General features: G+C 35.4%; 1 protein-coding gene across 1 annotated transcript; it reads left to right on the forward strand.

Annotated features, from left to right (window-relative positions):
• Positions 1-9195: 9195 nt before the first annotated feature.
• On the forward strand, positions 9196-26515 carry ANXA1 (annexin A1). The gene is made up of 13 exons (XM_006193851.3): positions 9196-9349; positions 15804-15880; positions 15976-16084; positions 16604-16698; positions 17504-17617; positions 18031-18121; positions 19663-19742; positions 19935-19991; positions 21555-21648; positions 22478-22573; positions 23702-23760; positions 25144-25266; positions 26160-26515. Exons 2-13 carry the CDS (start codon positions 15815-15817, stop codon positions 26214-26216), a joined length of 1041 nt encoding a protein of 346 aa, XP_006193913.1. The 5' UTR covers positions 9196-9349; positions 15804-15814; the 3' UTR covers positions 26217-26515.
• The last annotated feature ends 610 nt before the right edge of the window (positions 26516-27125 follow it).

The raw sequence follows: 27125 nt of genomic DNA on the forward strand, positions 1-27125 counted from the left end.
ATTTGTTAGAGAGCTACACATCATGACTGCAGAGCTGAATCAGTCTGCTAAGTAACTGAATAAATGTTTGATTTTCAGTGGATGTGCCCCCGCAACGTGCAAAGCCCTGTGGACAATTTTAGCATGAATAAGAATGCATCCTGAAGAAACTTGGTCTAGGAGGGGAGAGAGACAATATCCAAATAGGCGCACTAAAAATTCAAGTGAATTGATTCTGCATTCAAGGTCCAAACAATGTGCTGTTTGCTTTCTGGAGAAGTAACGCTCCTTTCTATAGAGATCTGAAGTTATGCTGTAGAGGATTGGCTTTGAGCTGTGTCTTAAAATATGAATAGGATTTCCACAGAGAGAAGCTCAAAGGCAAGAGTGCCTTGCCCTAGAAATTGGTCTTAAAATCTCTTCTGAGCCTCCATGAGAGCAGCAGACATAAAGAATCACCTGTCTCAATGGCTGAAATTTAGGAAGCACTGCAGTGTCTTCAAGACACAAGCACTTTAAGCACTTCTTAGAGCCCTCCCATGGGGAAAAATGTGGCTTTTCTATCATTTTTTCCTTAAAGTGAAATGAATAATTTGAAAAAAAAAGAAAAAAGCTTCTTATGTTTTTTTTTTTTAAGAATTTATGTTTCGCTTTTAAACATTTGTCATGTTAAACTTGAACTGCCTATTAAAGAAAAATACAGGTATTTCACAGAAGGAAATGGTATTATCTTCTCATTACTTAAATTCTGACAGAATTATACAATCCCCTGCACATCTTCCTCCCCCTCTTCCCTGCCCTGGGCAAATTTTAAAGTCATGATTCATCAAACCACAGTTAGACATTCTGAACTTTGGTGACTCTTTCGGCAAAACAAGTTTGTTCACAAAATGGATTCTTCATTAGTTTTTCTCAGAAAGTCTCTTTTACGGTAGTGACTGTTCGCTACACAATAGTTCTCTTCAACGTGGTACTTGTTTTCACAAAACCCCACCTTTATAAAGTTTTAAAAATATCTCATGGTGATAGTAAACTTAGTACACTCAAACTACATAGAAATGTAACAGATATTTTAGTTTAAAGGAAGTTTAGGAGACATTGCATTTTAAGTCCAAGAGGCAGTTTTTCTGATCTGCATTTCATTTCCATATTGCAAATATCAGATGCTGTGAAGAATATTTGCCTAACCCATCATTTCTAATCCCAGTGAGTTTTTTGTGCTCCCTCTTTACTCAACTAAGCCATTACTCTCTTTACACTTAGAGTACTTTAAGCAAATTTACCTGTGTCCACAGCAAATATGCCTTAGCGCCAGGCAGCTGACTTCTTGTTCACCCAGATGGAAATTAAACTGAAATGTGCATGTTGCAAGCACCTGCCACAGCCTCTTAAAAATACAAAACCTTAACCAGGCAACAGGATACAGTTTCAGACAGAAAGAAGAGCTGCTGCTGAAGCCTAAGGATCTTTAATTCTCTGGATTCCTCACTACAAACCCATTAGCTGAATTTAAACTTCTTGAGGTTCTTCTGAACATGGCTATCACACTTGGAATTTAGAATTGTCTCTTTTTCACCTTATGCTTACTTTTAGTCTCTCTAAAAGACTCCTGGTTATGTAGCAGATTTAGAGAAAATGTTAGAATTTGCATGTTTGGCTTTGAGCTTAAAGATGATCTTGGTTATAAAAAGTGTGCAGCTTTCCCCCTCTTTTTTATCTTATGTTTTGATACTGATTTCATGACAGTTTCATGACCTTCCATAGTATGGATGCATAAAAACTATATAATATATATGCAACTAAAAGAACAATTTTTAAATACTAGCTAGCTACACAGTAGTCACATCCAATATTTTTGTACAATTATGGCACTGCAAGACATTTGGCATCATTCAGTTATGACAATTGGTCTTAAATCCCATGCCATCCTTAAGGCATGGCGAAAAAATGTGGTGTGTTGTTGCAAGACTCTACCCTTTAACTACAGTAACATCTGTCTTGCAATAGGAAAGTGAAATCGGAAAGTAAAGTTGCTGTAGGACCTTGTCAAAATCAGATAACCATATACTCTAGACAAAAATTTTAAAAAATTCTTCATAATAATCAGTACTTCAGGATGTCAAGAGACAAAGATCAGCAAACGGTTATTCTACTGTCCATCTACTCTTTATCCAAAACAGTGCAAACAAAATTTGTCTTTTGTTCTCCACTGTTAGGAGAAATTTCTTTTTCAACTGCAAGCCTGTCAGGACCTGCACTTTCTTGGGGGCGCACACCGAGGGATTTGTTGGTCATCTGTAGCCACAGTTCCACAGGGATGTAGACAGGGACACTGCATCACGGGAGAGGCATTCGGACTCACCCACTGCCTCCCCTACAACATGGGAATATCTAGTCCTAATTCTACCACATCACCTAGGTCAGGTCAATGGAGAAGGGTAAGGAGGAAATTGGGAATACCTTTTGGACAAAGATTTCTCACAGAAATCCATCGTACATTAAGTGGAAAAATACATTAAATTACATTAAATAACAATGGCTAAAGAGAGTTCAAGATACCAAAAAAAAAAAAAAAAAAAAAACCAACCCAAAAAACCCACCCCAAGATAGTAAATGGAACAAGCTTCCACAAAATTTGAGGGGACAGAAGAATCAGTACAGAGAAAAATAACTCTGTGAGTTATTTCACTGAGGGATTTTTCATCTATCACTATATAGTCAACGAGCCTTTTTTAATCAATAGAATTTAATTTTTTAGAGCAGTTTAAGGTTTTCAGTAAAATTGAGTAGAAAGTATAGGGAGTTCCCTAAGATCGCTCTTCCCCTGGCCTCAGTTTCCTCTATCAATATCTTGCATTTGTGTGGTACATTTGTTGTAACCGGTGAACTGCTATTGATACACTATCATTAACTAACGCCAGAGTTTACATTAGGGTTCACTCTTTATGGTGCACAGTTCTATGGATTTTGTAAAATACAAAATACCATGCATATAACACTATGATAATATAGAATAGTTTCCCTGCCCTAAAATACCATGTGCTCCACCAGGTCATTCCTCCCCCCACCCCCCAAACTCTTGGCAACCCTTAATCTTTCTACTCTAGAATCTGCCTTTTCCAGAATGTCCTATAAAGTCGGACAGTATATATAGCCTTTTCATACTGCCTTATTTTACTTAGCAATGTACAGTTAAGATCTCTGCATGTCTTTTCCTGGTTTGATAACACATTTTATTGTTGAGTAAAATTCCGCTGGATGGATGCATAATAGTCTGGTAATCCATTTACTTCTTAACGGACATCTTGGTGCTTCCAATTTTTGGCAGTTATGAATAAAGCTGCTATAATCATTTGTGTGCAGGTTTTTGTATGAAAATAAGTTTCCCAACTCATTTGACTAAGTATCTAGGAGTACAATCACTGCATTGTATCGTAAACCTATGTTTACTTTTATAAGAAACCATCAGGCTGTTTTCCAAAGGGCTGTGCCAGTTTGTATTCCTACCAGTAATGAATGAGTGTTCCTGTCCGCTGGGTTTTTGAATAAGCAATATCTATTACTCAAACACTGTCATGCAATGAGCTTATATATTTTTTTCTTTTCCTACCAAACAGTTTTGTTGAAAGCGGGTTTAAATAAAAGGGAAAAATCACTGTGATAGAATAAACTACTACAGGTTATAGAAGAATTTGCATATAAAACGTATGGGAATTAAGCTGCATTAGGAAACCTGAAATTTCACAACTTTGGATTTAAATAGTTTCTTTGATGTTCTTGAACCTAGAAAGCAGAGTTTGACCTCTTGACCCTAACATACATCTTAATTTTTCTTCCTCAAGACTTCTTGAAAATTTATTGGGATAAAATTAGTTACAATAGTCAATGTGACCATCTTATTCTCTTTTTTTAGGATAACACAGAGAGGAATGGGGATCCCATATTCAAGAATAAAAAGACTTGTGAAACATTAAATTACTAATCCTAGCATGATCCTGCTGATAGGAGTGTAAGAACTGACTCACCAAATCATTCACTAAGTTTCCCTAAGTCACACAGTAATAAATTCTAAGCTACCACTGAATGTGAGTTTCTGTTCTTCCTAAAATTTCTTACCCACTGAAGGAAATGTAGAGAAGCAGAGACATACAATCTTAGCACAAGTATGTTAGCTTTTTTGTTTAGTAGCTATTGGAATTACAATATGAAGATGAGACAAATATAACATTCCTTAAAGTTATCAATGAGACTAATTTTTACCTCAAAACTCACACCCTGAGAATGGCAGTAGGTTTAATATGAGTGAATAGTCAGCACTTTCTCTCTTATCCTTGGGTCGCACCAGAATACAAGGTTTCAGAAAATCTAGTGGAATGAGAAAGGGCACCGCTTTGCTCTTGATTCCCATGATCTCCATTGCTGATGACCAGCTCAACAGTGGGGACCTGCATTCAGGCCCCCTGACCATGGCAATCGGGGCTAACCTCTTTCATGTCCCATGAAGTCAGCCCCTGAAAGTCAGCCCCTCCTGTGACCACGCTAACACAGAGGCATCTGAGCAGATTCAAGCAGCCTATATGGTCTGGAGACCCCAAAGCACTTGCGTCACTCCCAGGACTGAGAACTGCAACCATCTCTTTAGGTCAGACCAATTACTGGGTGCATACGGGGTGTGTATGTGTGTGTGTGTGTGTGTGTGTGTGTGTGTGTGTGTAAATTTATTCAAATTTAAAATATTAAAAAAATTAAAACAGATAAGCTTTGTCTCTTTGTGAACATTGTATAAAGAATCTGAATATATAAATAACTTCTACAAATCAATAAGAAATGGAGAGATGACCCATTAGAAAAACAGACCAAAAACTTGAACTGGAGTCCAAGAAAGAACATAACTATCCAATGATCAACATGTATCTAAAAGGATGTTCAACTTCATAGTCACTGAAGAAAGACAAATTAAAACTCCAAGGTAATACCACTTCACATCACCAGGATTGTTAAAATGAAAAAGACAATAGCACATATTGAAAAGGATAAGGAAAGACTGGATTTCTCATTTCCTGCTGAAATGGGAGGTAACCTGACACAACTTTGGAAAACTATGTGGCAGTATTGACTCACAAAGTAGACTGCATGCAAACCCCATGACCTAACAAAAGTTTCAGAAGACGTGTATAAGAATGTCTGTGTAGGACAATTTGTAACAGCCAGAAATTAGCAACACTCCAATATTTGACTAGAGAAAAATGGATAAATAAATTGTGATATATGTATATACAATGGAATAGCATACAGCAATGAGAATAGTGAAGACAATGAAACACACAATAATAATGTACCCAATAGTATGGCTGAATCTCATAAATATGTCTGAATAAGAAAGTCATACAGTGTCTGATTCCATTATCACACAAAATTTTTAAATTTTTAAACATAGACAGTTATAGAGAAGGCCATAATAAACACCTTGGCATCTAATATTCAAGTTTAACAAATGTTGCTTTTTTCAGAATGCTTTTTTAAAAAGAAATAAGAAGATATAGGTATGGTGAAAAACCTATATCTTATGTCATTCACCTTTCTTTCTCCTCAGGGTTAACCTTTACCTAGAGTTAGTAAGTATTTTTCTCAGTCATGCCGTTATAACTTTATTTCATATGTAAACATTTCTAAAACATATTTTTTTGTTTTGATGTTTAAAATTTTTTCTTAAGTAGTATTATACTTACCCTTTGTCACTGCTCTTTTTGGTCAACATTAAGTGTTTAGATGTATTCATGTTCATTATCTAGCTCACTCATATTATATCTTTTTCATTTTCATTTCTCAATTGATGGATGATTGGGTTGTTTTCCATTTTTTGATAATACAAGCAATACTTTGATTTTCATACATATACATGACTCCTTATGATATAATTGCATTCTCTAGGTTATACAATCAGGTAGACACAGTATTTTCTACCTTGCTTGGGTATATTCACTTTAGTAAACAACTTCAGTCTTTGTAATACCTTAAATGCAACGTTCAGTTGTAATACATTTTTATCTTTACACCATTCACTCACACACAAGCACACATCTAACACTTTAAGCCAAGGTTTCACAAAATAACACTTACCTTATAATGCGTGAAGCATTCCTGTGGTCTCCATGTTGCTCCATTCCATTCTATTCTATTCCTTTCTTTTTAAATCTTTTCTAATGTTCGTCAGTACAAAGCAAATGGACTTCATGATTTAGTAGCGATTCTGACCTAATGGTTGAAACATTGCTCCAGATGTGTCTGGACCTTCAAAACCAAAAACAAAAGAAAAAAAGTCTTACTTCGGCCTGATTCCAATGAGAAAATTCCTTCCAAAGTCCATAGAGATAAGGAAATTCCAATCTCAGGGAATTCTGGTCATGGTTTATCCCTTGGAATACAGGGTGTTAACTATCATTCTTGTTGAATCCACATCAAGAAAGCAAGATAATTTATCAAAACGTTAAACCTTCACATTCTCAATCAATCACCTTCCTACACTGATGTGTTAAAAAGGTGATGTTTCTTCCTTCAATTTGTGACACACAGATGAATTTGTCTCTTTTTCCTTAAGTGAGGTCAAAAGAAGATGCACTCCTTTGGCCTTCAACATCCTAGTTTGACCATTTCATTAACTTGAGAGGGCCAAATTTGAAAAAAAAAATCATTTCTCTATTTCATGTGATGTTGGGAATAACTGAGTAAGAATAATAACGATAATAATAACAATCAGTAATTTTGTGTGTGTGATGATTATTTGACCACTTGACATTTCTAGCGATACAGGGAAAATCATTTAGAACACTATTTCTCCAACTGCTTTAGCCTGTGAGCACATTAGAAATACAGACTGAAAACAGCGTTCTCATTGGCTGTGGATACGGGTGTGAGAAAGCCGTGGGGAAATTTGGGGATTTCAGTGAAATGCTGTTCTTGATTCTGATTTTACCTCTATCACCATATAAAAAGTAAAGCTTAGATAGAACCTAACATAAAGAGGTGAAGGAAACCCCTGACTTAAATCAGATGTTTTCCTAGAGCCTTATGCAAACACTTGCTCCGTGAAGGTATAACGTGTGTGGGAGACTCCATACACTGTCTCCTTGTTTTATTTCCTCTTCACTATCAGGTCTGCCCTACAGACGTAGAGACAAACATGCCGTGAAAACATAAAATAGAGTGGTTGCTTTTAATTCCCTTTTTTTTCCCTTCCCTCTCTTCCTTGACTTTCTGTTTTCTCTCTCTGGCTGTAAAGTAAACGAAGCTGATGAGTCATCGAAAAACAGCAAGAGTGGTGACTCATTTCTCAGGAGCTGCAGTACGTGGCATTTCATATACACAAAGCATTTAACCAGTGATTATCCTTTAGCTGAAAATGCTAACATAAGATATGTTTTCTTCTATTTCCACAAATCCATTTGACGTTATTATCGTGTAGGGGAGGAAAAGTTTCCAACTTATTCACGGCAACAAATTTATATGATTAGTGACTTTCTTCCTTTTTATATTTGGGAGTTTCATTGCCTTTAGAGTTATAGCTGGAAGTTAATTTTGGAAAAATGTTTTTCTTTTTTTTCCCTTAATTCTGTCAGAAGGACCACATTTACTGCTGCTATTATAGGTTTGCCAATGCATTGTAAGTCCAAATATATAACGTAATTTCTCCAGGTTTATGCTACTGCTAACCACAAAAACAAAACCAAATGAGCCTGTATGTCTCTCTTAGGTAGTTACATTTTATGAAAGGTACATGGACATTTTTCTTCCTTTCACAGGAGTGTCACCGTGCAGAAGTGTTCCAATGTTTCCATTACCAAAGTTAGGGATACAAATACAAACAGGGAACAAGTTTTGTGTAATTATCTTTTCCCCTTTTCACCTGACAAAACAAATGTGGGGTGAGAAAGCTGGTCTACATTTGTCAAGATCAGTTTGCAATAATACCAATCAATTAGTTAGTTAGCGCATACTTAATTAGTTCAATACATACCTCTGGTAGGTGACAAAATAGAGTGGCATTTTCCCAAGTTATTTACTTGAGGATATGCTGACTTCATTAACATTAGCATTGAGAATTTAGGCTGTGTTACAAAAACTGACAATCTTAAGAAAGTATTTTTACTGATTTTTTAAAACCTGACATCTATCTATCTATCTATCTAGATAGATAGATAATTACCTGAGATATCTAGGAGGAAAACAAACAAACCACTAAAATGCAGCACACACTGAACCATAATGCTATGAGACGGCTCACACTTGCACGTAGTTTAATGGAAACATCGTACATGATTTTGTAAGGTTTCATTAAGGATAAAGATGAATCACCACTGAAGCTACCAGGACAAATTTCCTTTCCTTGCATCAAGTGGGAAACTTCTCATGGTACCCGTCCCGTGATAGCTGCTACTCCATTAATCCTTTCATCTTATAGTTCTGGTTTAGTGTTCAAATTCTCTAGAATGTCAAAGGTCTATTTGTAGCAAAGTTTATATATAACTTATTCTATTAAAAGAAGTAATGTACATAGGCCTTCCTCTGATGCCAATATTTTCTTTGAATGTCACAAAGATCGTATTTCTAACATTAACTGAAATTTTAAGACAATCTGGAACTTTATTTCTTTCATATTTCATATTGATAGCAACAAGCTGCATGCAATCACAAAACATCTTTTATTTTGAAGGCAAGAAAAATGCTGGTGAAAAAGAAATAGAAAATAATCCAGTACTGTGTAACATTAAAAGATACAAATTATACATTATTTTCTCAGTTGTCACAAGAATTCTAGTAAGCGGGCTGACTAGAAAATATTATCCTAATTTTACAAAAGTTGAAACAGATTCAGGGAAATTAAATATGTCCCGAAGCTCACATACTAATTAGTGATGAAGCTGGGACTTAACCAAAGCGTTTTTTTTGTTTGTTTTGTTTTAAAGTTTATGATTTTTCATTTCATGATTTGTTTAACTAAAAAAGTGTGCCAATCATTGGTGTCAGGCTTGAGGAGTTTAGTACAGTATGCTTGAGAATCTCTTGCATTCTACTCCCCTGGAAAAAATAGTGCAAACTAAAGAGGGAAGAAAAAAAAAATCTGTACTTCCGTTTCTTTTCCTTTGTGCTGTCGGCTATGAGCTGGTTTAGAGAGTAGTTTTGCAAGACTTTGTTTTGGGCTAGGCAGGGCCTGCATTTCAAACAAAAGGCAGCCAGTTACTAACTTCTGGTTGCTAGGTGTGGCCTCCTTTCAAATTCTATAAAATCAGAAGCCCAAGTTTTCACTTCTAGTTTGAAACAGCATTCAGAGGAGAATCTCTCTTCAGTTCTTCGGACAACGGTGAAAAAAAAGGTAAGTCTTGATTTTCCTTTCAGTTAGTTTTGGATGTTTTGAAAACTTTTCTCATCACAATGTTTAATGTTGCTTCTTCTGTGGGATTTATAGCTAGGTGCACTTAATATGTCTGATAAAACTTTTTGTAAAACTACATTGGGAATCACAAATTGTAATGTTTAGTTCACTTGGTTAAGAAATATAATTTTAAAAATGAGGAAGTTTTGCTTAATAGTGGTTTATTGTACTGTTGGTGAGTTACCATGGAAAAGAAGGAAAGAATGTGTTTTTTCCTACAAGTTAATGAATTTCTGAGAACTGTGTGTGTTTTACGTGGAAATCATGATGGCTGTGGGTGTTTTGAGGGGGCCAGGCCTGAATGGAAGTGCCAGAGGTGGGTTTCAGGGAACCATTTCAAAATAGCAGGGCTTAAATAATTTTTCTTCTTTTGTGAAAAAAAAAAAAAAGAAAAAAGAAAAAAAACCAGAATAGATTCAGATCTCATAGTGGCAATCATGTCCTTTGTAATTAACGTTTTGAAATTAATGTTATGTTCACTTATGCAGTGTAAATAAATAGGAAGATCTGCTTATGAATCATTTCATTTAGAGAGGGTGTGGCCACATTCTTTCTGTTGGAGTCTCTGTGTCATAGACAGGCTTTTCAAGTGCTGATTTGAAAACCTAAGGGGAAAGGAAATATTTCCTGGGTGGTGTCAGATAAGTTATCCTTTGGGAATGCCAGTAGGGCCCTCTAAATATTATTATACTTAGTAGCATCTTGATTGTTCAATGAGTTAATGGCCATAAAACTCCTTAGCAAAGCAGAAAGCGTATCTAAAGCAGAGTTTTTACTGGTGTTGATGTACAAAGTGGAGAGACTTTGAATCATAACCATATTTCTGACTATTGATTATTACAAATGTTCCTTCAAGATTTCTGTTTCTTAGCCTATTCTGAATGGTAAATGACCTGATATCTTTTAGTGCTAGTAAATTAAGAAAGGTGTGCAAATTTTCTTGCCTTGTTTGTGTCTACAAATATGTATGGATTTTGAAAAAGCAATATTCTCCACCCACAGGAATATATTTTGGTAGGTACGTTGCAAAACGACTCAAAAGTGGTAAAACGCTGGCTTCATAATTCTGAAATGGCCTCTTCTCTAGAAGTTATGTTACCGCCCTAGCCCCAGGCTCAGCCACCTCTGGCAGAAATCCAGTGTTTGACTGATGTTGACAAAATCCTTAATAATATTATTAAGGAACCAGCTAGAGTTTCTTGCTTATTAAATACTTTTTCAATCAAAAGATCTGTAAAGTCTGATTTCTGTACATGATGTTAGATTGCTGAGCTGGTTCTTAGTCCTCTCTAGACCCGTTCATCTATGACATACTTAAAAATCAGTACTACACCAATGGACCTTATTTTTCAGTGATAAACCAAAAGCCATTTTTGGAGTAAATTATTTCCTCTTTCTTTAAAATGGGATGGATTTTTATCAGAAAGATCAGAACAGATAAAATTTATATAATACCTTCCTTCATTATGCTAATTTTCTCCATCTCCATCTACTTGAGGTGAAATTTAAGATTGGTACTTCAGAGCTATAATGAATCTTAGCTACTGTGTATTCCAACACTCCTATTTTTATAAATGAAGACCCCCCTCCCCCGAGAAGTTAAATGTTTTCTTGAGGTCATACAACCAGTTAAAGAGATTCAAAATAGGGCTCAGAACTCCTTACCTCTTATTTTTATATCCTCTAGTTGTTGACAGGAAACATTAGTTAAATTAGTATAGACATGTTCCCTAAATAATCAGCACTGATACACTATTTATCCATTCAATAATGCTCATTAGCATACTAAATACCAGGTACTCTGCCAGAGGTTGGAGGTTCATAATCAATAGTAGATTATCATTGCCCCCATGGAATGCTGCTGTAAATAGAGACAATGATCATGCAGAACAATAGGGGTAAGTGTAGGGGGAAAGGCAGGATGCTTTGGGAGAGCACTGATGGTCACTCACCCCAGGGCTGAACCAAGGAAGGCCTCCTGGGGGACGTGATGCACCATTTAGGTAAAGGGTAGTAGGCCTGGAGGGTGAAACAGCATTCCAGGCAAAGGGAACACCCTGTTCAAAGACCTAAAATCAAGACATTATGAGTTTACATTTCATAAAGTAATTCTTCATCAGTCATGCCATTGTACAGTTTAATTGCCTTTGCTCACCTGAGTAGGAATGGGAAAGACTTGTGAAATATATATTTGAGGAAAAAAACTGCACACAGGCCAAAGCATTGAAAAATACACTCCCTAGGGCTGGGGTGAAACCTGCTACAGGCTCCATGGGTTGACTGTGAATGAATTTGATTGTTAAGTATAAGCTACTAAAAATAACATTGATCTTGTCACTGTATTTTTGGGCCCTAGTTTAAACGAATATACAATATTTTGGAATCAGAAGGCATGGATTTATGAATGCCTCAATGCTTGCCACTAGTATCTAGAAAACTGATACGAAAAAAATTATACTTTGTTTTCCCAAGTAGACAGTGGGTACAACGACGGTGTCCTGGCAAGGATTCATTTCTGCTGCTGTCATTGCAGAACTCTGGTCTTACTTGCTTGTCACCAGGAAGGCATGATAGACCGCAAACCTCAGTTTCCTCTGTCAGAAGTTCTGGAAATAGCCTTTCATGAAGCTGACAGAGACAGATATTGCAGTTTTTAAAAAATTTATGCTGTTCTTTTGTAATAATTTCAAACCTTTAGAAAAGTTGCAAGAATATTGCACAGAATTACCATATACTTTTTACCCAGATTCCCCAACCGTTAACCTTTCACCACATTTGCTTTAACATTAATTCTTCCTTTTCCTGCTTCCACCCTCTCTATATAGTTAATTTTTTCTGTATCATTAGAGAGAACACACAGATATGATGTTCCTATGTCTCTAAAAACTTCTGTCTGTATATATTAAAAAATAAAGACATGACCATAGTGCAAAAAAAAAAAAAATCAGGAATTTAAATTTGTTATAACAAACCTAATTTTGTCTCAAATTGTCCCAGGGGTAAAATTGCTAATGGACCATTTCTGGAATACCTTTCTCTTACGTTTAGTAAGCATGGCTCCCTCTCTTTCTAGCATCTTGAGCATATTTTTTATGCATATTTACCATCTTTAATTTCTTGCTGAATGAGAGGAAGAGCCCTCTCTTATGACACATAAATACATGAAAAATGTTAATCTCTAGAAATTCACACAACTTATTCACAGTTAAGTGAGACTGGTTGGCAGTGTATGTTCACAAACAGATGATTAATTAGAAGACCTCTGGAACATTATTAATTTCCATATTGGTCAGCCAATTTCATCTTCAAATTAGATGATGTTAAGGACTGAGATAAACTTGGCTTCAGAGCTCACTGGTAGCAAAATTAAATGCAGATTGAACCAAGGAAAATTAAATACTTAGTACTTGCTCTTAAATACTTAGTACATGTTCTAAACATTGCAAGTAAAAAGAAAGACAGAAAGAAAGAAAAATCTTTTGTGAACTATAGGGTTCTTTAAATTTTTTTTACTGTACAATTCTAATTTCTACATCAGATCATTCTCTGAATAGTAACAAATATTTGTATAACACGGCAATCTATAAAACATGTTTACATGTTGTACGTATTTATAGTTAAGAAATTTTGCCTTCAGATTATCGAATGGGTTTTATCAAGTACAAAATGCTGGTTTTCAGGTGGAGGATAGGTATTGAGCAGACAGAACGGTTTAGCAATACAATTTGAGCAAAATAGTTTTGCAGCGGTATTGGTAAGGTGTGTTGCAACTGTTAAAGGTTCTGTTGATACATGTGGCTGTGTTTGAGCACTTAACTAGAAGTGCATGATCAAATCTATTTCCTTTAAGGCAATTTTTTACATCCTGCCACAATCCTTGTGTCTTTAAGCTTTGCTGATAGCTAATGGATCTTATTTGGAAGAATTGAGATTCTATTTTCCTCTAATTGCTTTCCTGAGGCAGGTTCTATTCGGGTTGCTTTTCTTTTCCAGAGCCTGTTCCAGACCATATTTTCAGGCCATCCAAATGACTTCAGACTACAATCTAGGAACACAGAGGATATGTCACAAAGCTGTCTCCTCTATGGACACTCTTGTGTCAAATACATTATTCAACCCCTTTATTTTTGTTATTTTGTGTTAATGTAATTAATAAAGCAATATTATTTTTCTAGGCTTTCTCAAGTTTATTTTTTTAAGACATTGATGAATTACAGAAGTATTTCTTTAAAAGAAAAAAAACTGCGAAGTGTAGTGCAGTTTTCATGAAGTTTATTTTGAAGCTGTGTGACTCATTTTTAAAATTGTATTTGACAGTAGCCTTAAACTCTTTTGAAGTTTTTCTTTTCTAATTGAAAAGAGTGGAAATATTGGAATACATATTTCTGTAACTGAGGAGAAAGTACTTTGTTCAGAGACCAATCATATCACTTATTTTGAGGATTCTACTTTATAAAGGGCATGGAGGAGATGGTAAAAATGGAAATTTTAAATACCTGAAACCTTCCTGGAAGTTGCAAGTTTTGAATGTGCCAATTAAGCAACAGGAAAATGAAACTCCGCGTGCCAACAGCAATTGTACCAGATCACAGTGTAATAGGAACTAAAACCTTGTGCAAAACTGTATGCCATGACTCTGTCTCAGGAAATAACTTTAAATTTGTCAATTGCTGGGGATGGAAAGAGATTAAATGAATGCACAATATATTGGTTCTTCTCACAGATGACAGAACAGTAATTTGAACAATCCCCACGATAATTAAGTGGAGATCGTTTCTGCTGTTGATATTATTTCCCTCACGTATTTAATCTCATTACTTGGAACTGCAGCTATTTTTCAGCAGGTGTGGATTGAAACACTTTGTCTGAACATGCTGTTAAGGAATCAGGTTATGGGTTTTACTTCTCATGAGTCATTTAGCTTCATATAAAGAATTTAAAACTGCTAAGATTATCCTTCCAACAGCCTTCAGACGTACTCATGAGAAATAAAAGAGAATGGAGAGCTAGGTCAGTGGAGACCAGGAGCATGGGCTTCTAAAAACACAATCCTAGACAAAAAGGATCATTGACGGCTTCTTTTGTAGATAAACCAGAGAATGCATTAATTTTCACCATACTTTAGGTTTTAAAAGTATACATGGTTTATTAAATAAAAATATTGCTGAACCATGACGACAATTCAAGAAATTTTCTTTAAGGTAGAGTTTTCCAAAAGAGGGCATGCATGGTGCAATTTCACTCTACTGAATCCTGTTACAGCAAAGAACCTGATATAAAATTAGCCTTTTCTGGGTTTTGTGCGTGTGTGTGTGCGTGTGTGTGTGCGTGTGTGTGTTGGGTAGAAAAACACATGGAGGACTAGTGTCTAGACAGCTCAAATAGGAAGAAATGTGAGTGTAGCAATTACTCCGGGTGCTGAAATAATTTTATACCAAGGAATGGAAAAGGAAACTGAGTTAGTCTAGGGAGAAATGTCACTGGAATACCTTTTTACAGATAGTGTTTTGAGTCTGAATCCACTCCTGCAGATTGTCATGGGTTATTTCACTTTATAAATGTAAATATTGTGCTCTTTTTCTACCTGTTACTTTTGTTCAAGTCCTCATTAATCCTACATAGATTCTCTCACAGCTTACTAAATGGTCTCTAATCTTCCATCTTGCCCATCTCTTGGCCATTCTCTATGATACAAGATCAATGATCTTTCTGAAATACAACTTTCTTTAAAAAAAAATCTATTCATGTTTTCCCAAAGCTTTGAAAATACATTTACAATTTACTTATTTATTTTTTAAAATTTGGGCTTTGGTTAACATTTCTTGCTCCAGTAAACTTCTTTCAACTTCCTAAATATGACAAGCTTCTCTCTGTTTTGTTCTCTTTAGCTTTTCTGCCAGGCTAATCTCAGTTCTTCTTGAGAGAGGCTCAGATCAGCCAGCACCTTCTCTGAGAACTGTCCTTAGCTTTTGAGTTTTCTTATGGAGAGCACACAATGCTTTTCAGTTCTTTGAGGCAGAGGATGTTTCAGTATTTTTGCATCCTCAGTGCTTGGCATATACAATAGATGGTTTATAAATTTGGAGTAATGAAGGGAGTCACCAACTCTTCCCTCAGCCTATATGCTTACTTGTAGAAGTCATCTGATCCCTAAGGTTAGGACTGAATACTCCGAGAAAGAGCCAACTTTCTGAGTTGAGGCTTCTGTTCAAGGGCAGTAGACACTCTCTTTAAAAAAAAAAAACCTACATCTAGCATCTTATGATGAGCCTAAGACCAATCCTGGAAAGTAAGGGCAAAACTACTGTATATCTTGTGTACTTAAGAGGGGTGGAGTGGTGTGTATGTGTGGTGGGTTTGTGGTTTGTAAAAGCATCCATCTGCTTTTTTCCAGATCCTTCAAAAATGGCAATGGTATCTGAATTCCTCAAGCAGGCCTGGTTTATTGACAATGAGGAGCAGGAATACATCGTAAGTCAAGTGACAAGAAAATAAACTTAGTTAAATAGTAAAATAGGAACTAATGCAAGTGAATGGACAGTAATGTATTTCTCTCTCATCCACAGAAAACTGTGAAAGGATCCAAAGGTGGTCCTGGGTCAGCAGTGAGCCCCTATCCCAGCTTCAATCCATCCTCGGATGTTGCTGCCTTGCATAAAGCGATAACAGTTAAAGGTAATTATATCTCCCCAAAACATTCTCCTCCTGGACATTCCAGAATGGCTGTTTGAATGGCTATGAAAACCATACATGTGCAATGGAAAGAGTGTTTCATTTTGAAGATAAAAAGACTTCTTTGTCAACGAATATAGATATCCTTTCTCAGCACTCAGGAAATTTTGGTCAAATCAGTAGAATCTCTACTGCTACATCAGATATCCCTACCAGCTCATTTCTGGCAGAGACTCAATGCTAAAGTCAAAGCCTCTGCTCATACTTAGGGTTTGAAAGAGGAACCAAACACTGTAACACTGAGGCTCAGGAACAATTTCCTCTTCCTTTCTCATTCAAACGAATGGAAGTCATCTGAAGGGCTTCCATTTGATATGTACTGTTCCATCCATTTGATATAATTTGTACTTCTTAGTTTTGTTAAGAGCTTCATTTGGAGCATCTTGATAATGAATTATTTCATGTCAGATATTAAGGATGAAGAAAAGTGATTTTAAAAGTCTAGGTGCCCTTTATTTCCAGGTGTGGATGAAGCAACCATCATTGAAATTCTAACTAAGAGAAACAACGCACAGCGCCAGCAGATCAAAGCAGCATACCTCCAGGAAAAAGGAAAGGTAGGTTGTAGTGGTAAATCGAGACAGTAAATGCCAGCCTTACTTAGGTTTAAAAATAGGTTTTGAAACACAGTTGCCTAGTTCTTTCAGTCTCTAGTCACTGTTTTCCCATTACAACTAAGACTGGGGTTGCAATATTGCCATGTAATCAATTCTAGCAAATTTACTGGTTTTATACATTGTTTTGTCATCTTGTTCTTTGCACATGTGGTATTCCATATTGGAGACAAGACGTTAATCTGAACATGACAGATATTAAGATTACTATCGTCAATAAGGAATATGTTGTGATCATGTCTTCTGCTAAAATTTAAACTAAGCTGTTAAATGTCCGAATGTAAGTTTATACATATAATTCTACTTTAAAATTAAGCTTTATATTTTTTATACCAAATATGGGTACTTTCTTTAAGGAGTGCAGTTAGACAACTATAAAATGTCAATCTCTGATTATGGTGCTTTTTTCAACAGTGCAAATCTCAAAGGTTGGAAAATTTATTAATACATTATTTGTAAAGAATTCTTACTACTGTTTCTGTTAATACACAGCTCCAATCTTTTGAGCTTTGTAATTTCCCCCCTATATAAAAGATTGAGCACCCTGTCTTTTAAGAAATTATACACGAATATAGATCTAAAAGATTAAAATAACATGAAATATTGGGTACCCCTTTCTATGTAAAAGTAAAGAGCTTTAAAAGATGGTTGGGTTTAGGAATCGGTAGGAAGACTACCTAAAGATTAGGTACCATCACATTATCTAGCATATTATTTACTAGAAGGTTATAACATCTCTTTGTTGTAGCCCCTGGATGAAGCTCTGAAGAAAGCCCTCACAGGTCACCTTGAGGAAGTTGTTTTGGCTCTATTGAAAACTCCAGCCCAGTTTGATGCTGATGAGCTCCGTGCTGCTATGAAGGTAAATCGCTTGATTTAAGCAAAACTGTTTTCCTCAAGAGAATGCATAGGTCAATTCCACTTATACCTCCTGTTGTATTCTCAACATCTAGTACAGGGCTGTCAATCAGTGGAAATGAAATGAATAAATAAACATCGGTGATAACTATGTTATTTCCACTACCCTTGTGATGTTACGCTATGTCACAGATCTCACTTCTTATATGTTTGCCCAAAATATTAGCTTTAAACCCATTTGTTTTTAGAGCAATATAATAGACCTTATTGAAATTATTAAATACTGTGGATATTTACTAAGTATTGTGGGAAATTTACTAAATATCAGATTTAAACAAATTTGGGGACACCAAAACTAGTTGATGTTCATGAATGAAGATTTTTCTACATTTCTTTTTTTCTTCTTTTTCAATTCAGGGCCTTGGAACTGATGAAGACACTCTGAATGAAATTTTGGCATCAAGAAGTAACAGAGAAATCAGAGAAATTAACAGGGTCTATAGCGAAGGTAAGTTTTTTTGTGTCCAACAATCTAAATGTTTTAGTTTGAAAGGAAATCTGTTATACTTCTCTTAAAATTGAGTGTGGCTTTTAATTATGGGGACTTTGGAAACTACATATTAAAATATTTCTTCATTGTTTGGCATGTGTCTACCGCATGCCCACACTGTTACCAGACAACATCTCAGTTGCTGAGGTGCAGATAAGGGACACAGTTGTCCCAGCCCTCATCAAGCGTGCACCTTAATAGAAAATGCGGGACAAATGGCCACATATAATTGCAATGGAAAACTGAATTCAAAGCACTGAATTTAAAGAATTTTCTAAAACCATTTCCTCTTCCTCTGAGATTTATTTTGTAAAAATTTCCTGTTGCCTTTTATTTTGAAAAGATAACAAAAAGAATTTCCAAACCTTTGTCCTTGAAACGGTAAAGAGCTAGGTGCTTATAATGCTCTGATGGAAACTAACTTTACTATTATGAACATAAATGACTCACTTACTCTCTACGTCCAGTCAGACCCACGGGGATGAAACAGCAGCCAGGGCTCATTTTATTTACTCAGTGAAACATCTCGTTTAAATGACACTTTCAGTACCATAAAGGGAGTATCTGCAAGCGGGTTCTGGGCAGTGCTGGGCCTCTCACTGCTTTCCTTTGATAATTTCCCAAGACCCAGCTTTTTGTTTTCCGATATGTGGCCCCACAGAGGGTCTTGCTGCTTGGTTTTCATCCCAAGCACAGGGAATACAGTCACCCTTGCTAACTGTTTTCAGAGCAATCTAATAAAGGAATCAGAATGAGGAAGTTTTAACCTCATTTTCTTGCAATTCTTATCTCATTACCAATATTTATCTTAGATCCATTTATCAGTGATAATCATCAAGAGGGGCATTATTCTTAGTTTTTTGTTTAATAAAACATAGTTTACAAAGGTAAATATCCATATTTCTCCATCTTTTCCAAGGCGTAGTTCAATGATGGCTTATTATATTGTTCTGTCTTCTAGTCAGTTATAAATTCAGTTAATTTTTTTCTAACACAGCGTTATTTTGCAAGTGAGGTGTTTAGACAAACTTTAAAATCTATAAATAGATGTGTATACATATACATATGCTTACATAGTTAAACTATATTACATAGAAGATATTTATCATTTTTAAAGTAAATAAATGATCTGTGTTCAAGCAAGTATCTCTGGTTTATTCTTTTAAATAACTGTTTTATTCATACCAGTGCTAAACTCTGGTATGACTTAGTAATGTATACCAATGCAATTTATTCTTGAAAGCTAAAGCTTTAGGACTGTAGGTTTTCATTCACAGTATGACCTAAATTGCTTTAATTGCCCTATAGGAAATAAATTTGATGATCAAAATTTTTACTTGCTCTGATTTCTCTGTTTTTATTAAAAAATGATAATATTTGAAATGTGTTTCATGAGTCATAAAACATTTGGCTTTGCAAATTGTGGGCCATTATGGAGATATTATTATTATCACCATTATTTATCACTAGTTTACTGTAAAATATATTTCTCTTATTAGAATTGAAGAGAGATCTGGCTAAAGACATCACCTTTGACACATCTGGAGATTATCGGAATGCTTTGCTGTCTCTTGTTAAGGTAAAACTCAAATAGTTCAGGAAATGCCTCTTCTTTTATGAAAAGTAAAATCTTAAATTTCACCTCTCTATAGAAATGAGCAATTCACTTTTTCACAAAAAAAAATACTAGTTATCTGATTTGAAGGGAATTAAGTAAATCGTGTGATTACGTGCTAGAAAATTACTTACAAGAGAAGGGGATATTTTTCAGGGTGACCGATCTGAGGATCTTGGCGTAAACGACGACTTGGCTGATTCAGATGCCAGGGTAAGCAAATGCTCCCAATCCTCCTAGAATCCACCTTCCTTCTTCAAATCGGTCCTATCCTGAGCTGAGGTACCACCTGATCTCCTCTGACAGGACAAGGGCACCTAGAGTCCTTTCTCCAAATGATGCCCACTGTCCTGCACTTGTGGGGCCCGAGAGAGGAAGTGTGGCCTTTGTATTTTCACTAGATGGTGAGAGAGACTGGAGAGAACAATGAGATTTTGGTTTGTCATTCCCATGAATTGTTTTGTTGAGAGAACTCTTGAGTTTTTATTTTTCTAGGTATAAGAAAGGGACAAGAAATATTTTATTAAGGAAAGTGGAAAGAATAGGCCTGTCTAACAGTCTTTAACAGTGAGCACTGGAATGGTTTAGAGGTGTAAGTTTAATAAAAATATTATGATAATGATATTATAATTGTAAAAAATTGAAGATATTTATATATTTTCAAGTATATTGTTATCTATAGTTTCAGCAAGGTTGCTGGTTTTTTATATATACACCAATCCATTAGCAACATTAGACAAATTATATCATTTTAGGGCCTGGAACTTTTGTTTAAAAAAACAAACAAAAGACAACTATTATTTGCATACACCTTGCTCATGGGATAGTATTTGCTACAAATTCATCACAGTGAGTGAGTAAGAATGGAAACTTACTTGTCCACCCCCACTCCCTTCATTGTACCAGTACATTATCTTGCACATAATAGGCACTCATTAACTTTTGTTGAATAAATGCATATATATCAGATGTTTGCTTAAAAAGTCCAGAATAACTTAATGTCCATTGGAAGTTTGACCATTTGAATATATTAGAAATTGTGTAATCATATCAAAGAAAAAAGTTGGTATTTGAATAATTTCCATAATAAGAAATCACTCTTATTTGATTGTGACATTTCTGAATTTGCTTTCCATTTTAAGACTATCAGGGCTCTTAGATACATATTTATGGCAGCTACATGGATTAGTGTGATCCAGGAGGATGACGGTAATTAACATTTCAAAGTTAACAGAGCATGCTTGTGACTATAAGGCAAGGATTATCTTTCTCTTCTACAAAAGAGGAAATTCTGTAGTTTAATAAGGTCAAAGTATTTGTTCAAGATTACAGAGCTATTAGGTTGCAGAGTCAGAATTTGAATCCAGAAATTCTAACATCAAAATTCAAGATCTGGTAATGGATGGATTATTGATTTATTAGTACTGTTTGCTGATAATTACTTTAAACAATTAAAAGTGAAATTAAAAATTAGAGAGTCCCTTGGAGTTGTCTGGATACAGAACATAAATCTTACAGCAATTTAAATCAACAGACATTTATTCTGCAAACATATATTCCATCTCTAGTGTTTGCAAGGCACCTGGAGAGATACCGTGGAAAATACTTGACAAAATAAGGTCCCCATCTTTAGGGAACTTGTGATCTTAGCATTGCCTATTCTGATTGTATTGGACACAAAGCAGCTGCCTCAAAAATCTTTGAAGAGCTCTAACATTCTTGTGCACATATCAAGACAGCAGACAGTCAAGTGTTGAGTTTGGTGTTTCTTGACAGGCCTTGTATGAAGCAGGAGAAAGAAGAAAAGGGACAGATGTGAATGTGTTTAATACCATTCTTACCACCAGAAGCTATGCCCATCTTCGCAGAGGTAAGAAGAAAACAAATGTTTCCTGGGACCTGTTTATAAAAGATGCAGTTGTTTTGAGGACAAATAAGAGAAAGGAAAGAGAGAAATCTTACTCGGCGTCACTGTGGATGCTGTGCTTCTGACCCCTTATTGCTATTTGTGCATTTGTCCACGTTTGTACAGACACCATTTTACAGTATTTGAAACCCATTTTATGACTTTGGCTTGTAGAACATTAGTTCATTATTTTTACTATTTCTATTCCCCCAAATATTTGGAATCGGTCTGACAAAATGCACACATACAACAGAACAAATAAACTTACAATGAAGAAAAACAAAAAAAGCCTTTTCTTTAGAAAACAGTATATAGATGCTTGAAACAAAAACCAAAAAAGAGTCCTTGCCTTTAATCACAAGATTTAGCTCTGAGTCTTCTGGAAGCCAAGGCAAAGGGAAGATTGTGATGACTACCTAAAATTTGTTATTTTGTAATAGCACTCTGATTGCTAATGTTAGAATTAAGAGAAATTTACTGCACAGATCTTTATATGAGGGAAAATCCATTTGCTATGACACTAGCTCTGATGTAGTGCCATGGCTGTCAATCACATGCCACTTATAATAAATGTCAACATTTGCAAGAATTTCCCCAAAATATACAGAAGCACCAAAATAACCCATGTGAGTTACATTCCTAGAAGATGAAGTATCCAAAATATGCTCAGTTGAATAATTAGCTTTAAAATGTGTGTTTTGAAGCTCCTAAGGAATGCTTTGACTCAGTTGCCCTGATTTTGCTAAAAGAAGAGGAAGTTTTGTACATCTCTTAGTTTAAATTTAATATTCAGTATTTCAGAAGTATTCCAAGTACAGTCAGCATGACATGAACAAAGTTCTGGACCTGGAGCTGAAAGGCGACATCGAGAAATGCCTCACAGTTATTGGTATGTAGTCCTGGAGGGGGCAGAGTTTTCTAACTTGAAATTACATTGCCAAGGCTGTCCCATAATTTATAAAACAAAATATAATAAAACAAAACAAAACAAAAACTAAGATATAATTTATCTATGTTTCAAATAGAGACAACTTGTAAGATAATGGCAATAAATACTTAAAGTTATACAATGGCCTTCTTAGTAATAACAGATATTTCCTTTTTCAAAAAGACAAACAGGTGGACAATATTTACTGGGCACCTGCTTACCCCAAGCAATACACCGGGTTGGGCATGGCACGGAGGAAACTCAAAATGATTATTAAGAGCACAGGATCTGGAATTAGATAAATGCAGAGCCACATCTTGGTCTGTCACTTGCTAATTGAGTAATCTTGGGCAAGTCCAGAGAATTTGTTTCAGTAGGTCTCTGGTGGCTTCTGAAAAGCTCTTCAGAAGAAAAAGATTTTAAAGGTTTCCCATTTTGTCAGATGGCCTGTCAAGGTTTGGGAACCTGCATTCTAAAGCAATGCTTCTCAAACACTAATATGCAAATGAATCCCTTGGGACTCTTGTTAAAATGCAGATTCTGATTCAGCAGGTCTGGGGTGGGGCCTGGGATTCTGTATTTCTCACCAGCTCTCAGTTGATGCCAACTCTTTTGGTCAAGACATCACACTTTGAGTATCAGGGTAGAGAATCTTGCTAATTGACAGAAGTTTTAAGTGCTTTCTTTGGCAGTTGCCTTATATTTTAAGCCTGTCCAATTCCACTTAAAACTGTTTTCTTATTACAACATGAAAAAAGTATTTCTTGCATGCCAACATGCCCATTAACACCTAATGGTTTCCCTGTTTCCATGAAGAGTGTACTCAGGATAGCATGAATTACTGAAGTTGCTATTGGGTGGATTTAAGGTAACAGGAGATAAGTCACATTGTTAGGGGACAGAACATTCAAAATCATCATCTAGGGAATAGCTTTTTGTAAGCCAAGTATCCCATACTGGGGAGCAAAGTAGTGAGGAACAGGGATGGAGAATAGAATTTTACTTGCAAAACTGTATTTCCTGTTTCTTTTATATGCGTCTTTCTCCTTTTGTGGTGAATATGTGAAGTAAAATATGCCTCTCTTGCAGTGAAGTGTGCTACAAGCAAACCAATGTTCTTTGCTGAGAAGCTTCATCAGGCCATGAAGGTAGCCTTCTGCTTATATGATTTGCTTAGGGGAAAAAATACTGTTTGTGGGGAGAAGAATGGAAAACCTATTGTTTGAAAATTTCACTTATTTTAATATCTTTCTCTTAAAAAGAACTACTTTTCCATCCAGTGTAAAGGGTAATACACTTCCTTATTAGAATAAAATTCTGCCAGATTTGTTACTTTTTTTAATAGGTAAGATAGTAAGGTGAGCTCATAGGTAATTTGTGGATTACTCATGATTCGCATAAAACCTGAGTCAGTAGAGGAAGGGTGAGATACCTTCTCTTTTAATGTATAATTTTAGCAACCTACTTCTGCCAAGGTTGTGAGTTTTACAATCTCCCCCTTTCTAAGTTTCATTTATCTTTTTTAGTATTCTGTCTTCCATGCCATTGCGTGGCTTAACGTCACTCTAGGACTTTAAAATGTTCTAAGATTACTAAGTGGATGGTGTTACTAGGATGTGTTTGAGATACCAGTTTAACTGCTTGACTTTAAAGTTACTGTCCAGCATGCATTCTGTTATATAGGAAGCCACTTATATACTCGTATTGTGAGAAGTTATAAAGTTGTCTCTTTTTTTCCTTTGCAACTCCCAAATAAGGAACTCTTCAGAGAGAAGTAATAGGAAGAGCCCCTATGAAGTGATAGGCATTGTGCCACTGGGTAGTAGGCAGTACAGCCCCCCTCAGTGCTGACCCCCTGCCCGCTGGGATCTACTGAGGTAATTAGATGGGTAATGATGGACACCTAGCATTGTAAAAGAGCAGAAGAGGGACCTGTGCCCCAGACCTTGGAAACCAATGTAGACTTGCTGTCAGCTAAACTAAGACCTGATATTTGAAGAGGAATTAGCCAGATGAGAGCAGGAGTGGAAGAGATGAAGGGCTAAACCAAGTCTGGTCCAGGAGGAGGAGGTAGCACATTCCTTTCAAGATAATAAATATAATTAGAGTGATGGTATGTGGTGGAAGAAGTTGTAGAGTTAGGCAGGGCATTGTAAGCCCAGATAAAATAATTGATTTTCATCCTAAAAGCAACAGAAAGCCATTGAAGGGTTTTAAATAGATGAATTAGATGATAAGATTTGCAATTTAGAAAGCTTATTTTTAATTAATGAATAGACAGAGGAAAGACTGGATGGTGGAAGACTAATTAGGAGGCTGTAAAAGTTCTTACATGCTGCTGGTGTAGCTGTTGGGTTCTTGTTATTTCATTACCACTTGTGCAAAGTGTGTGTGTGTATTTTAATGTGGAGATAGTTTCTCCATAGAAACTTCATAGGCAAACCAAAAGCTTCACATTCAAACCCATATCCTGCCTTATTAAGAGGATGCTCTGAAGGTGAAGGACACTTACCATCATTTACTTTGGACAGGGTGCTGGAACTCGTCATAAGACACTAATCAGGATTATGGTTTCTCGTTCTGAAATCGATATGAATGACATCAAAGCATGCTATCAGAAGTTGTACGGCGTCTCTCTCTGCCAAGCCATCCTGGTACGTTGTGATTCTCATCATACTACCCCCGCAAGTGACAGTTCCTTTGCAACTTCTTCAAAGAGAAAGGCTGGCTTTTTGTATCTGTAAATTTCATATGTAAGATTAATTTGTTATATTAAGATACATCGTTTAAAGTAAATTGAACTTTCATTGGTAAAATCTGCTAATGAGTTTTATACTGAAAGACTGCAAATTTTTCAATAGTTATGGAAATAGTTTTCCATATATAAATTTAGCAATCAAAATATTTTAGCAGGGAGAGATAATGATTTGTGTTGCAATGAATATTGATCAGAGGATTAAAAATTTATTATCCTCAATTTTCCCTTAACTTTGTCATACACAAAATGTATAAAATGCATGGTTGAAGTTATCATATTATAATGTTAAAAAATAAATAGAAAGATAAGTCAAGGGGTTTTGGACTTAATGAAAGATATGTGACTATTTAAATTCAATTTGGCATTTATAGTAGATAACTAAAATTTACCAAGAAAAACTGAGAAAATCACAGGCTTGTCTTTCTCTCTAATGAGCTTGTCAGGTATTCTTCAAGACGATATAAAAATATTTGATGTTATACTTAATTCTGTGTGATGTTTCATTCTTAGAAAATAATGGCTCTAATATAATATAATTAATTCAAAGAAGTTTGCAATCTGAGTTTTGAAAGTTGTTGTCTTTCATGTAATAACTGATTATTTTTTATATGAATTATATTATTTAATTAGTGATATTCTTATCAAAGATCCTAGATAATTGATGCACTGTGATGTATGTTCTGTAAGTGTTAAGTCTACTAATACAATAATTCTTCTACAATTAAAAAATACCTTATATTGGTTATGGTTTCAGGTAGCATTAAGTATACTTTATTTTTTAATCAACAGGATGAAACCAAGGGAGATTATGAAAAAATCCTGGTGGCTCTCTGCGGAGGAAACTAAACATTCCTTTGATGATCTCAAGCCCTTTGATCAGAAGGCTTTTTAATCATATCTTTTCATTCCATATCATAGACTTTAATAGGAGAGTTTCTTCAGCAGAACTGCAGTCTAGCTAACTCCTTTCTGAAAAATAGAGCCTATTAATCACTTTTTTTGTATTACAACTCTACATAATAGAGATAAGTTTTTTTTAAACTATATTTACCTCAAACTATAAAACCCCATAAACAGGTTGTTCTAGTAACACTCCTTGAGTAAGATGTTTATGTTGCAGAAAATAAAGTGATTTTACAGGACAACTGGTCTGTCGTTAGTTCTTTTATTCTGATTTTCTTTTGTGTGTGATGTAGTGGTTTAATGTGATATCAAGGGACAGGAGCCTGAATTCCAAATTATAATCATGTAATGAAATAAACTTTACATATTAAATTAAATGTGCACAAAGTTAGAAAATGAACATCCTACATTCTACCATCTGAGTACAGATTATTGAGAGCATCTCTGTACAGTAACGGATTGACTGCATCAGCATTGTGACAATTAGACATTCAGCTATAGTTCATGAACCAGCATAAAGATGAAATGGCAACAGCTATAAAAATTCCTCACTTTTAAAAAAATGGTAGCTGCACGTTTAGTTTTCTGAGAAACTATCAAACTGTTTTCCAGCATGGCTGAACCATTTTACTTTTCTATCATAAATGTACGAGTAATCGAGTTTCTCTAAAACCTCAGCAGCACTTGGTATTGTCACTACGTTGTTTTTTGGGGCATGATTTATTTTTTGTTGTTGAATTCTGAGGCTTTATATATTCTAGATATTAGTCCTTTGTCAAATACGTGGTTTGCAAATACTTTCTCTCAGTCTGTAGCTTGTCTTTTTATCCTCTGAATAGGTAGTCTTTCCCA

The sequence above is a fragment of the Camelus ferus genome, chromosome 4 (assembly GCF_009834535.1).
Source record: "Camelus ferus isolate YT-003-E chromosome 4, BCGSAC_Cfer_1.0, whole genome shotgun sequence".
NCBI lineage: Eukaryota > Metazoa > Chordata > Mammalia > Artiodactyla > Camelidae > Camelus > Camelus ferus.

Coding starts and splice junctions, on each gene's coding strand:
- ANXA1 (XM_006193851.3), top strand. CDS start 15,815: ATGGCAATGGTATCTGAATTCCTCAAGCAGGCCTGGTTTATTGACAAT. Junction 19,743..19,934: donor CTTTGCTGTCTCTTGTTAAG/GTAAAACTCAAA, acceptor GATATTTTTCAG/GGTGACCGATCTGAGGATCT. Junction 19,992..21,554: donor TGGCTGATTCAGATGCCAGG/GTAAGCAAATGC, acceptor GTTTCTTGACAG/GCCTTGTATGAAGCAGGAGA.